Source organism: Kogia breviceps, chromosome 16 (genome assembly GCF_026419965.1).
Source record: "Kogia breviceps isolate mKogBre1 chromosome 16, mKogBre1 haplotype 1, whole genome shotgun sequence".
NCBI classification, from domain to species: Eukaryota; Metazoa; Chordata; class Mammalia; order Artiodactyla; family Physeteridae; genus Kogia; species Kogia breviceps.
In genome coordinates this window covers 68,788,128-68,802,965 of record NC_081325.1, presented here as the reverse complement: position 1 = coordinate 68,802,965, position 14,838 = coordinate 68,788,128, and the positions used below count along the sequence as shown (strand labels likewise).

General features: G+C 35.8%; 1 protein-coding gene across 13 annotated transcripts in view; it reads right to left on the bottom strand.

The window, feature by feature from the left end:
• Window positions 1–14,838, bottom strand: part of CLYBL (citramalyl-CoA lyase) — a 244,936-nt gene that overhangs the window by 23,693 nt on the left and 206,405 nt on the right. For 7 of the 13 annotated variants that reach the window (XR_010837253.1, XR_010837250.1, XR_010837251.1 and 4 more), the window contains exons 4-7: window positions 14,664–14,765; window positions 12,827–12,920; window positions 11,344–11,511; window positions 6,651–6,775 (exon numbers count right to left, since the gene is read on the bottom strand). Coding sequence is in view for 6 of the 13 variants with exons in the window: in XM_059041973.2 (XP_058897956.1) it covers window positions 6,651–6,775; window positions 11,344–11,511; window positions 12,827–12,920; window positions 14,664–14,765 (489 nt within the window). In the remaining 7 variants the exon portion in view is untranslated. Of the gene's footprint in view, window positions 1–191; window positions 301–6,650; window positions 6,776–11,343; window positions 11,512–12,826; window positions 12,921–14,663; window positions 14,766–14,838 lie in introns of those variants that run through there. The other 6 variants (XR_010837255.1, XR_010837256.1, XR_010837254.1 and 3 more) reach the window with 3 other exon arrangements.

Sequence of the window (14,838 nt, the reverse complement as noted above, 5' to 3'; positions counted from 1 at the left end):
AATACAACTGATGAACAATAACTGATGAAATAATTGGTGAAAAATTTTCTTTCAACTTTTCTAGAAGGGAAAAAAGGTCAGCATCATATATATTGTTGAAAAGTAAAACGAATAATTTCTTTTTAGCACTGTCAGAAATTTAGAAACCAGTTAGCTAAATAGTATTTACTAAATGTATATCATGTACCTACTTCCATCCAAGATGCTGCAGGGAGATCTGTGATAGAAAGAATTCTTTACTCTCTGGGGTAGTGGTGAGAAATTCCCCCACTTTTTTTTTTTTTATTGAGGTCCACTAACCTAAAATGGAAAAAAAAGAGAATTCTAGAAACTCTTGATTTATATTTCTTAGTAAAGTAAAAGCTCCATTTGGCTGCTTTTAATATAAAAAGAATTACAAAATTCTTTAATAAGTACCGCAAAATATTAAAAGAATGCTCTGGACTTCTCTATTATAATCAGCTGAAGGAGAGAAGGCACGGGGTAGTGGCAGGGTGTGGAGGTGATGTGGTGAGAAAGAAAGAGAGATATAAAGAAAAAGAGGAAACAAAAAAGAATCCATGGAAAGAGGAACGGGGAAGGAACAGGAAGGACATATACAGAAACACACATGCAGACCCACACATCCCAAGAGGGAGAAATACTGTAAGAGGAAAAGAGAGAGAAAGATGTCCAAGGAGTAAAACTGTCCTTTTATGGCCCTTATTTGGCTCTTGCTATTAAAGGTACTGAAAGGCATGGTGTGTTTTTGCAACCACAGGTGTAACTGAGAACAGGACTTTGGGAACTTGTCCTTTGAGTGAGATGAAACTGAGCTCGGGGCCAGATATGGCTTCTCTGCCAAAGGCCCCCGGTCTTGCTCTGAGAGTTTCCAACCTACCTTAGGAGATTGAATGACTAATAAAACAGAATGAGGTTTGCAGTGATCAGAGCCAAGAAGTCTTTCTGGGGCAGGGCAGTGGACAAGTACAGGGTTCAGAACTGAGAAGGAGGGAGCAATGTGAGGAATAATAGCTAGGAAGGTTGGGAAGGTACAAGGATGCTCTCTGCTCTTTCCTTCCTCATCAGTTTCTGCTCATGCAAAAAAAAAAAAAAAAAAAGTGCATGACTAAGAAAAAGATTCTAATCTGAACTAATGAAATTCACATTTTGTTTGTGACTGAATACTTTTAAAGCTCTATCTAGTTTTGGTCATTAGCGTGCAGATTCATTGTGACCGAACTGAAACCAGATTTAAGCTATGTTCTTATCTTTTATTTACAAAGTGAGCCCCCAATTCTGGTCAGGTCTCTATTCTGGTCAGGTCTCTATCACCACCTTGGCAGTGAGTGACCTGGGGTAACTTCCAAACCCAAGTTGGGTCTCAGTGTATTTTATAAGTTGTAAACCGAAGGGATTTAACTAGAATATTTCTGAGATTTCATCTAACAGAATTACATTTTTTAAAATTGAAATTGAGCAAGAAAAAAATGCTGAAACATATAAACCAGAATAGAAGTATTTTGATTAAAATATCCGCAGAATGTGTTACAAATTAAGGATGAAACAAACAACTTTAAAAATTATCAGATTTAACCTACATACAAAATCTCTTGTCCTCTAACACTAAATCAGCCACTTGCCACTAAGCCTATGTGAAACAGGGTATGATCAGCAGTAAAACTGTACTGCCTTGCTTTAAACGTTTCGAAATCTGCAATTTGTCGTTAATCAAATCAACCTTCAGGTCACCATTGGCAGACTCAACTTTTCTAAGAACTTGACTTTCTAAAGTCAAAATTATGGGATATAGTTCTAAAGATTTTCAGTGAACAAGGAAATAAATGGAGAAATGCAATAACTAAGCATCCTAAAAGTAGAGTGATGTCCCTTCGTCTTTCATTTTCACTGGCCATCACTCAGTTCTGATTGTAGCATTTCTGCTTACAAATAAAGGGGGCAAGGCTGTGGCCAGTGGGATGCATGAGTGTGGGAGGGCACACTGTTGTCTATTAGTGGAATCAACCCCTTCCTTTGACAAAGACAACAACCAAATCTTTGGATGGTTTATCTGATCTGCGTGAAAGAGTGGCAGTGGGGTTTCTGGCACTTGAATAAAAGCGGAAACAATATTTTTGGCTCGAGAGACTTCTGAGTTCTCTCAGGGAGCCTTCTAGAAGGCCATCTGGACCGAACAGTATTTCTTTTGTAAAGCCCTGCATTTGGAAACACAAACGAAAGGTGTCTGAGCCGTAATCAGATACCTATGAAAATAATTTGCTTTCAATACTGGGGAGGGGGAATTATTCTTTGTAATTTTCTAGACGAAAAGACTTACATGAGGCAAGAAACCTCTTTCTTTTTTCTTTCTTTATGAAGATATAAGTTCCCAACTTATATTCCTGTAGAGGATTTGCTTATTAATATAAACATGTTAATCTGCATTATTGCTCTCGCTTGAGTCAAGTTAGGATGTTTCAGTTATGTGTGTTGTTTATAGTTGTTATGTCAGGTAGTGACCTTATTTTTGACCTTTATAATTACTAGTGGAACCTAGATTTTAAAGGGGGACACTTCCCCTTCCTCGGTTTTTAGCCAGCTTGTGAAGCTATAATGAACAAAAAATATTGAAAAATTTAAACAAAATCCTTCCAAAACCAAATAAAGCATTTACAGATTTACTATGGATAGAGTGCTTAGAATACTGAAAAGGAAGCAAAGCTATACTGGTAGCCAGACACTGCAGAAATATCAATATTCTAGCAAAGTACCTTTAAGGATCGATCTCATGCAATACATGTTGTTATTCTTAATACCTTTTGCTATTTTTTCATATTTTTCTGTTAGAGCCACCATTTGGAAAGAAATGGTAAACTCTTAATGTAGGATTTCCTGGGATTATCAGTCATTTTTAAAAAGCAACTGACTATTTCCTTTAGCTGTCATTTTTGCCTAAGAAGTGATGAATTTAGCACTGAGTTTATAATATAGATGTGAAAAAATACTCAGTAGCATACATATATGAATGTATATATGTAGTATAAATATGTATATGTATTTATTTATATATAAATTACAGTTTCTATTGATATCAACTAATATTAACTAATTATTTGCTTGGGATGATTTCATTTCAATGATCCAATTTCATACTAGATACAGTTCTTAGTTGATAACAAAACAAGTGTTAAAATCATATTTTAAAATGAACAATACTAAATTCAGTTCTGAATGGAGAATTTTCAAATATTGGAATCATTGTTATTACCAAAAAATGACATCAAAAATGAAATTAACTTTTAAGACAATACTTTACAAATTTAAAACAAATCACATGGGAGTGATTTATCCTGGCTAAAATATTTCACCAAAAAATTTGAGACTAAAATAGTTAATGACATGCAGGTTGTATCTCAAATTATATTTTTCTGGAAGGATGAAAGAAAAAAAACAAATGTGATTAATATTGTGTATATATACCTCACAACTGGTGTCAGCTAAAGTAGAAATATTTTAGCTTATGGGAATTAAAATAGGAGCATGGAGTTTGTGGAATGCTTAAACATTTTCCAACAGATTTTAATGAGTCCCTAATATCAATATATAGCCCTAATGCTTATGATGGGGACTGTCATGCCAGACAAAATTTTTTAGCCTGAAAATAAATATCTTTAGTTTCCTGAAACAAAGCAGTCACAAGTATCATTACCTGCCAAATAGAGAGAGATTATATGAGCAGATTGTTATTTTTTATTATTTTTTTAATGTATTTTTTGGCCAACATTAGACTAAGGGCATCAAACTTTATTTCCTTAGAACTTTTAATTAATCTAGAACAAAAAAAATTCCCATGATACTAAAGACTAAACCCCAATAATTTATCTACTTGTGAACTAAGTATTCTCATGAAGTTTGTTATTTGGAGGGGACAGGGAAAAAAAAGGTAGAACTTTAATTTTTGAATAATAATATTATTATCACTATAGAAAATACAAATGACCCAGCACTAACTGTGAGCTTCAGCTATACCTTTCATCTTAGGGCAGAATATAATTTAAGATGGGAGCAGGAAGCAGAGAAAAGCAATGATACATAATTTTGCCTTCTTGGGTCATTTCTGCTTGAAAGCATTACTTGAATGAAATTTTCATCAGAGGGCAAAAAAAGGTCTTTTAGAAATTTATAAGTATCTCACTAGGACACAAACCATCAGTCTCTCAAACCGTCGTTGAGAGAGTCACCTGTGCTTTGGACAAAGAAAGTATCCGAGGGTTTATGTTTTCATCAGTGAGTCACATTTGAAATAAAACAGATTAGATGTTTGTTGGAAGCAATATTTTATACAACTGAGCTACCTATTTATACTAAATCTTTACAAACAGAACCTACATTATTTAAACCGCAAGACCCCTCAAGACCCAGAGTCGCCTACCTGCAGACCCAATTTTTGTGACCAGCCAATTTATAGGCAAGGTGAAAGAAACATGCGGACTGGATAAAATAACCATATGTCCCCACTGGAAGCCCCATTACTTGAATCATTTAAACCTTGCTGGACAAAGCACCAGGAGAATTTGCTGTAGGAAACAAACCTACACGAATGGGGCAGGGAAGAAATGACCTAATAGTTAAGTCTTCCTTCTGCTCTAATTTCTATGCTTCTGTGTTAAGAAAAGCTGTTCTACCACACTGTTGTGAAAGCATATGTCCCAACGAGAGGGCATTTCTTATTTAAAAAAAAAAAAAAAAAAAAAAAACAGTTCAGAATTTAACATCTAAGTTGCCATCATCAAAAGGCAAGGACACTTTAGGGCAATTTCCCCTGGGAATAGCACTTCCAAGCTATAATGGAAAAGTGCTGTTTTTCCCTCATTCAAGAACTTAAATGCTGGTAGAAGAGTGTGTTTCTAGTTTGAATTCTCTTTGCTGGCTACTGAAACTTAGGTAACTTCTTCCATACCTCTAGCTGCTTATAATGCCAGTGGCGCCCTTTGATTTTATCCAATGGGAAACCCAGTGTAGATAGTTCAAGAAGGCAGTGTTGGCCCAGACTGGAACTCTACTTGGTCTGCCGTTTTCATGGTCCCCATCCTGCCTCAGTTTACCTCAGTAGGAAGTATTTATCAGGTACATATCCTTAGCTGGCATACGGCACACACAGAGGTACAGAACATTTAGTGAGCGTCTGCATAGGCAAGCGTGCAGGAGAGGGGAGTGGATGGAGTTATTTGCATGTATAAATGTAGAAGTATATGGCTCTTCTCTCTAGATAAATATCTATATTTATTCATGGAGGATCTGGATTTTGGGAGCAAGATATAGAAATGGACATAAAACATAATGTCAACTGAAAAAATCTTTTTACGCACTGCAATATGTTTTTTTTGATGGTCACTACTGATTTGAAATGAAAGGTTGCTGTTTATCCTGAAATTGGTATAGTCCAAATGGGATGTCTCCAGTGTCATATATTCCGTCTTTTGATTCTAAGTGCAAGTGTTGTGCAAAGATGAGCCTGAAAGTGTGTGAGGGTGAGCATGCGAGCATGGTTGGAGCTGAAGGCAGGTAATGAGAGGGAGAGAGTGACCCACTTAATATTGTTACCTACTTTCGAAAGTCCTGGGATTTTCAGGTGTTTTTATTGCCAGTGGAAAGTATAAGCCACACTTCTCACACTGATGTCACCGGTTCACCACTGAAAACCAATTTTGTTCTTTTTTTTTTTTTTTTTTGTAGGGGGTCCTGTTTAACATTTAGAACCTTCATAATGTTTCAACATTCTTTCTCCCCTAAGTACTTTCGCATTACAGGCATCAAAACTTCACTCCTTATGTAAGTAACAAGGCCAGGTTTAGATATAACCTCTAGGATGGATTTATAAATGCAACTTTCCCCCCATCCTCTTAAAAAGAGGCAAACGGTATTATTGCAAATAACCTTTAAGATAATTAACTGACAATGCTGCAACTAGCATAAAATCTTCCTTCAGGCGACACCTAATTTAAGTGTTACTGGCACAAAGTGGAGACAGATTGTGCATCACCACTGCAATATTTACATAGCAGAAACCCACAGAGCAGGAAACGTGAGGCTCAATGATGCACTAAATTAGGAACAACCATACTCCAGTGTTAATTTGCTTTCCATTCTATCCAAATCTCAGGTCCAGAAATTGGTACTAACACATATACAACCTCCCACTCTTAAATGACTAAACCGGAGATTTTTGTACTTTTTTCCCCCCCAAATTAAAATAACTTGAAATTTATTTCTTCTCTCCACAAGAACCATTTGATCAAACTGTGTTTATTTCATTACAACTTGCTCTCATTCTGATCTAAAATTATTTTCCTATGAATGCTGCATCGGGTCTGTAGAGTAAAACTCAACAGACTTCTATTTTCTCAAAGGCTGCCAATATCGTTTATGAAAAGAATAAAATGAGAAACTTGAGATCCAGTGAGTGAAATATTTAGGAACGTGGAAGGGCAAATTTACCTTAAGTGAATTTCTCAGTGATAAATGTTGTCCCCCCTAAGCCCACACATATCCTCCTCTTCAAAATACGAGTTTTTAAAAACCACTCAAACAATATATATTTTTTCCTTCTTCCCCACAGTATTTTAAACGCCAGTTTCACCAATGTTTCAAGGCATTAACAAAACGTTTACCTTTCCTAATTGTTGATGTTCTTTAAAGGCAGCAATCAGTTCTTCAGCCCACTTAATTTTTTCAGGGGAAGGCGAAAACTGCTCCTGGACCACTGCAATTTGGTTAGGGTGTATCACCTGCTTACCTACACGAAGATGAATAACACCGGAAACACAAAATAACAAACGTGTTCAAACAAAATGTCTCAACCACGCCAGTCTCCTCAATGCCTTACAGTCTGTATGTAAAATAACTAATTATTTTTAGAACTTTTTAAAAAGAAAATGACACAATCAGGCAGGCTTTTCCAGAATACCCCATAAGAACAAATACAACAATGGGAGTAATTGTGTTTCTGATCCTATAGAAATGCCATCTTAGAGCAGATAATCTCTCATTTTTAGTTACAGGTGTATTGACCAGGCAGCTCGTTGAATAACTGCTTCGGCTGGAACTTTAAAAGGATAATGTCTGCAAATTAAAGTGATTATTTTGAGTTAAAGTAGAAAAAAATGACATGTTAATTCTTTCCAATTCTGCAAGTTGTCTTTTGCTTATTCTGTACCATTATCCCATCTTCCATGATTTCTTTTACAAGTGGGCTGTTGGTTTTCATAAAGCTTACAGAAGCAGACATTACAACTATATTAATATCAATAGTGTCTTACAATAATACATTCAATTTTCTTTCTTTTAGATGAATTTAGCGTATTCCTTCTAACCACTAATAGAAAATTGGATTTCAATGAAAAAAATTATATTCAGTATATAGTAAAACAGAAGGCAGATTTGAACATTGTGATCTCTAGATTACTCCATTTAAAAATGTTTGAATAAAAAATTACATAAAGTTTCTCTAACCAAAAAAAAAAAAAACCCCTCAGATTTTCCCTTTTTGCTTATGGAATGAAGATTGGATATTTCTCCTTTATACAGATGCTTAGACACCCCAGAAGAAATCTTATTTCTGTAGTAACGGTTTTAAAAAAGCTTTAAAAAGGAATCTTAAATTAAAACATTATACAAAGATAAGAGTCACGGGATTCTATGAAATCATGTAGTCATTAAAAAAACAATTTAACAATCAGGGAAGAGTAGAATCTAATCAGGTCATTGATGAAATGCAACATAATTTAATGTTATAATAATAATGATGGGATTATATTTTATTATATGATAAAATTATAGACATATTTGGTTCTTTAAAAATGAATGTACACTTAATGATAATTTACTCTGCTAAGTATATTTGTTGGCGTATCAATTTGCTTTGCTTTTGAAATAGCTGCTTTAACATATAGCCAGTACAAATTATATCCCTGATGTTTTATAAAAGGCACATTCCTGTTACTGTCATTGTTCTGTCAAATAGAAAAAAATAACAATGTTTCTAAAAAAATTTTTTTAGTATTTCATGAAAAAGAGTTTAAGTAAATAAATATAACAATATCTTTTCTTTACAGTAGCATAATTAAAACGTCCTCATGTTGCTATTTCATTATCTGTCAGCATCCTAATAAAACATTAAAATCTTATATAAATAAAGATGCTTTAAATTATTTGAGGAATAATTTCTGGGAACAAATAACATCAATGATGACAAATGAGACTTTTTTCAATAGTAGATATTGAAATTATATTTAAGCAATCTAACAGTTGTTACAATATTATTAATAAAGGATGTCAGTTCTGGTAGTCATTTTGTACTAATTGTTAGTCCTGAATTTTATAATTTATGTACATAATTTACACTGATGTGTAAAAAGCCAGATTTCATGGGAACTTCTTGGTACAGACACTATAAATTGAGAAGCAAAACATAAACTATTTACAATGCTGTGAAACTAATGTTGTCTTTTAAGTAGGCATATTTTGGTACTGAGGCTAATTTTAAGATATGTGTTAGGTTTTAGAAATGTATGAACCTCCATATGTGAAGTTACCTTTCGTCAAATCTTATATATCCCAACAATTGAACATCAGACTTTAATGCCATGTGGGAGCAAAGCAAATATTTTATACAGAAGAGTTGTTATTGACAAGTTACTGAGAGGGTGCAAAATTGGAAGACATTAAAATTTATGACCATGAAATCCTTTTTACAGTACCACTTGATATATCGTGCTTTAAATCAATACCTGTCAAGTCTTTTAGGTAACTGTATGATGGTGTCATTTTTGTCTTCTACAAAAGACTGCAAAAAAGAAGAAAACCTATAGTGCTTCATATTTATAATCTTTCTTCTCAGCATGTAGTACTGGAATAACTGTGATGACTAAGTCGGCTGTTAAAGCTTTATTCCAATATTTATTTTTGGTTTCTTTTTATAAAAATAATTCCTAAAGTTAATAGTCATTTATACAGACAATGCATTGATTTTAAATCAATTTACATGGATTGCGGCCCCATGAAACAATGATTACAGAAAAGAAACTGTAACCAGCTGTTTGTTACATGGCTAAGTTTAAAAAAACCTACAACTCATTAAAAAATATCTAATTTTAAAAAGTCGGGAAAATCCTTATTAGCCCAGATCCTTATCAGTGTTATGGATAACATAATACTTTATTGAATTTTAAAACTTTCAACCACTTGCTTCAGATAGGGTGTGTAGCTCTCCTTCTTTCTTCCCCTCCTTCCTTCCTTCCCCTTTCTTTCCTTCCTTTTCTCCCTTCTTGTGCAAAGCCCAAAGTATGGCAATTAAATGACAAATAATTAGGACAAGCAGATTGTGAGTGGTCTAAAATACTCATTAAAGCATTTATTGTTTAAAAATACTACAAATAATCTCCTATCTTATTATCAGACTAATTACCTTTCCTTGGTGTACAGAAATATAATTGGGACAATAAAGACCTTCTTTCTAAAAATTGCAAAATGGCTCGGAAGTTTAGCTTCCTACTTTACTGACTTGTTCACTTGAATATATAATGGACACTGTACCCTCCGTGCTTCCTCATCCTCTCCCCTCTCCCTCCCACTTCCATTTTTTTTGGTGATTTAATACTCCCTGTTGTTGAGAAACAATAGTGCCAAGTCCGTAAGCTCCTCATGCTGAGTTGGGCACAGTCTAGAAATTTAAATCTGATTTGCAATAACTTGTCTTCTACGATTGAATTAGGGACCAATTTAATTCAGTTCTGTCTCTTGGAGAAACTCTCAAACTCCCTTATAAGTTCTGGAGCAAACACTTACCCCGGAGGAAGCAGAGGACACCCAGGTTATCCTGAGTGATGGTGAGAGAGGCCCCCCATCAGTTTAGTGTTTTCTATTTTTTATTGTATTAGAGCCCATTTCAGAGCAACATCTGGCTGCTTGGCAGCCAAAGCCACATATTTTAGACCAACAACATCGGGGTCTATTGGATAGATTTCATGGAGTTTTTCTCCAACTTTTCCATTTGGGCCACATCCTAACAGGTCGTTGGAAAGAGGCAGGTGTCACAGGCACAGAGACAAGGACAACGCCAGGGATTCAGTGGAGGGACTCTTTCTTTCTCAGTCACTATTCAATGCAGGGAGGATTCATTTATTAATAGTTCAGATGATTGAGAAATATTTCTCTAAAATAGACATTTATTTATTTATTTAACAAATTGGGGGAATCACATTTGAACTCTTTATGTTAAAAGCACAAACACAAAGGTCAGAGCTTTATTTAATTCTACTATAACACTAAAATGGTTTCTACAGTCTTTCAATTTTACTTTGGGTTAAATTAACATCCACAAACGTATATTTTACATTGAAGGTCACTTTATGAAATGTTTCTTTCATTAACCTCTAAATGAACACATTTCAAAAATATTTGCAAAAGGAATAGCATGGATGCTTGTCTCTTTTCCTTATTTTTTGGGTGCATCTCTGATCAGGATATCCTTAGAACTTGCAGCAGGAGAACAAATAGGAATAAAAGAGCTTATGGTGTTTTTTACCCGTGGTTGTGTACGTGTGTGTGTGTGCGTGTGTGTGTGTGCAACTGCTGATGTGTTTGTGTATAGAATCCTATTGTGGTTTTTCAAAAAATAGATTTCTGTTGCAAAAATACAATTTTCGGTTGCTCCCTGGGCTCCTGGGTATCTGAGTGATTGGGCACACACCAATCAACAGATACCTGCCTGTTCTCCAGCACAGGGTTTCGAGGACCCGCTGATCTCAGTGCCAGCCAATGCCCATAGGTGTCACCAGGTGCACAGACACTTGCTGGGAGGTGGGAGAGTAAGGAGGGGCTTGAAGTGCCAGAAGAATAAAAAGCTAGTTATGAGTTAAAAAAAAAATAAAACAAAGAAGATACCACTAATTTTTTTTCAGAAATAAATTAATATTTTGAATATTTGAGGAAATTTTTTTTCTCCCCATCAACTCAAATTCTTACGGCAGTTCCCTCAAAAACACTTCTAAAATGGACTCATCCCTCCCCTCGTGTCAGCAAAAACTGCAACAAAATACTCAAAAGGACAGAAAAAACTGGTAAGTAATATTAGGAGAAACTAAAACGAGTGCTTTGTTTTTTGACTTGTGGAGCCAAAGACAAACATGACAATTTGTTTGGCAGGTTCTGGTCCTGGATAACTTTTTCATGTTTCAAATAGTGGAATAAGTATATGAGACACCTGGCTACATTAGAAACACCAGTTCCTGGTTAAATTTCTGTTTTTCTGGAATGTTTGCTTAATCTAGATACTGCTTTCTAAGATATTAGCAAGAATCATACCAGTAAATCCCATTGCAGCTCCTTCTCTCGACTGCTTGAGAAGCCCCTCTCCATCCTGGAAGTCGATGTACACCAGGTCTATGGCCTGCAGACCGAAGGCCTTTGCTACAACAATGATCTTTTGTCGGGCGTAGAGAATATCTTGGGTTTCCTTACTACTTGTTGCACCTGAAAACAGAATGTTGACCAAGAAAGGAGACGTTAACTTTGGAAACTGGACCTAGATGTCTATTATAAAAACGCTGTTTGTAAAGACATCTCTGTTTTCCTGGGGATTTCTCCCGAGCGAAATGAAGATTCAGATATAAATGAAGAGAGGGCTATGTGGAGGCAGAGTTAAATCTCACATATGTCTCTTTATCTTGCAAGGCATCTTTTCATGCAGTTACTTGCATGTGCATTAAGAGCCCCCTTCCCTATCTCAGGAACTAGACACAAATGACTTGATAGGTCACAAAGGACTCCTGGTGTATTTTTTCCTTCTTGCCATTGCTCAGAAAGTGTCAGTCCAAAGATAGCCCCATAAAAGGTAGCCAAACAGCTGTGCGTGGAAATAGTTAACTTCCGTCACTGAGCACAGAATTCGTGGACTCTGGTTGTAATGCCATGTCATAACAGGTTCTGAGCCAAATATTGCAGCTTCAGGGTGTGGATGGAGAACTTGGGGAAACGAAAGGACACTCATTTTGAGGGAGGCACAAAGTGTCCACTGAGCTGCTGGATACACAAAAGTCTCCAGGAAAGACTGGTTCCTTTTTTTCCCCCGGAAGGGGGGTAACTGTCACTGTTTATATTTGGACCGTATCACTGCTCAGGGAAAGCTCTTGTGTTCAGGTCACTGGGAGTGGTGTTCTGAAAACACTTTGTGGCCTTGGCCTCTTTTCTAGATGCACTCACAGCCTCTAGTTAGTTACACATGCACCCAGACCAAAGCCATAGTGCCCACGGGATGGGGAAGATCAGTGAAAACAAGCGTACTATCTCAATAAATATTTCATAATAAAGGGGTTCTGAAAGATATTTTAGCGGGAATTTAAGATCTATTTTAAATGTTTACATACTTCATTTAATGTAGAAAATGATTCATCAAAGCAATGTGAAACTGCCTTAAATGTGTGTTAGAAGACTAGACAGCCATCAGGCTGATGGGAAAACAACACACTGAAGCAACAGAGAGGCTGTTCACATACTGTAGTTATCAGGGACACAGCAGACGTCATATATGCCTGGACATGTCTGAGGCTACGACAGGCTTTTTATTAGTTATTTTATAAATGAACGGAAGTGATGATGTAGTGTTCTGGAGGAAGGACAGCTATGAGGTGCCCTAAATTATCAGGAAGTATTGCCCATTCAGCTGAAAAACCATTGTCATGGTTGGCAAATATATATTGTCATGTAAATGCACATTCTTGAAGGGGCAAAGAAAAAATATATACACATATGCACAGAGAGAATGAGAAGAGAAACATGTCTTTGACACCTATGCTGGCTCGAAAGTCTTCTCCTCCAAAAACGACTGCATCTAGAAAAAGACCCACTTGAGGCCCGTTCTTTAGTGCTTCTTCACACACTGCCTGTAAAAGAGCAGAACAGAACCAGAGCTCACAGAAATGCACCCATTAGAGAGAAGCAGCATGGTATATTTCAATAACAGAAAGGTCCACCTCTTAACACAGTTTAGCTGAAAGCAGTCCTGAAAATGCAGCCCCAATTCACCCCTTTCAAAAGGTATTGAATATTGTCCAAAGTAAGTATGTTGCATATATTTGCTTTGCTTAATGGATTATATTAGTAAAGTTAGTAGTATATATTAACACAGTTATAATGTTCAAGTTTTAGTTCATCCAATCTTTAGAGAAACTTTCAAGTTAACTCATTTTGATTGGACTGTAAGTTATTTCTGTTCTTCCAAAATTTGTTTTTGCTTTAAGAGACCCTCCAACAATAAACATAAAACCACAGGAGAAAAGGAAAGAATTTAAAAATCAAACTAATTGGAGTATTTGCATTGGGATCAAGATTTCTTAGTAAATGGTCTCAGGATTAAAGACAAACAATACAAAAATCTACAACTCCAGAGGGGAAAATAAAAATGTAATAAGTCATCCAAGATGTATGAATAAGCAACTTGGACATTTCTCTGCGAAATTAAAGATGAATAAGAGTCATCTTGGACGGGACTGTGACGCTGCAAAGGTGGAGAGAAAGCACGCTAACATATGTGGGTGGGGAGGACACGAGAAACCGGGGAGGACACTGTTGATTCATTTCAGGGGCTGTGAGGGCTTCTAAGTGTATTATGAATAAAATGGCAAATCAGTGCTTAAAATGAAATCACTGTATGAATCTACTTGCATCTAAGAAATACGCGTTGACTATATTCTCAGAATTCGAGGGCAGGCTGGAAGGATTCGTGCTTAGTGGCGTAAACATGCTGATCAGGAGGCCCGAAGCAGCTCCCCAAACATTTGCACTCTGCCCCTCCTGCACAGGCCAGTAGGTCTCTCAAAGTCTCCTCTCGGAGCCTTTGCTCACATATTATCTCTCCAGTACAGTTCAACTATCTTTTTTTGGTTTTGTTTCTAGGTATTTCTTCTCTCCTGCCCTCGGGGATGGGGTGCTACAGTGATGTTCACAGGTCAGGTGGAACATGAGGCATATTTTGGAAAACAATTTAAATGGCCACTGAAAAAGAGGAAGAAACAAGCCAGCTATGAATTCATTAAGGCAAATAGTTTCATGCAGCCATACAATGGTGAAAATGCTTGGCTCAGCTAATCTTCCTGAATGTATATTAGGAAATATTTTATGTTCTAATGTGGCAAACTGAAATAATATAGTACAAATTAGTGTGTATACTAACTCAAAAATAGTAATCTTATGTATTAGACATTATAGATTATGTTGCTACAAAGAGGCCTAATAATTTCCCAATAAAAGGCAATTGTTACAAAAGAATAATTGAAAGTTAATTCATAAGGATGACAAATGTTCATGTACATTTATTCTATAAATGTAATAATTCACAGCAAAAATTTATATAGTGATTATTTAATTAAAATTGATGCCAGGAATGTATAAATATTTCATTTAAATATTTAGGACTAGGGAGTTTTCCTTTTGCTGCTGCGTCTCTTTCTTTGTTTTCCAGGATGCGCACAACCTGGTTTTGGTTATTACAAACGGTGCTCGAGGTTTACTGTGCTTATAAATCCTTCTAGAAGAATAGTTTAAGTAGATGTTAAAATTGAAAACAAAAGTTCTCTTTAGGTAATAAATAGAATACTAACTTTCTAGCCACATTATGGTTTTCTTACCTTAAAATTGAGCAAACCCATTGCAGTTTCCACAAAAGGGATTAAATTCATAGGTTGTTCAAGTTTTCGGCCTTGTAAGTAGAATGAAAATTTGTCTGAAAACTAGAATGAAAAGTGTCATAGGTGACTAGTGGGGGGAAAAAATGTACAATCATTGAACTGTAGAATAGAAGTA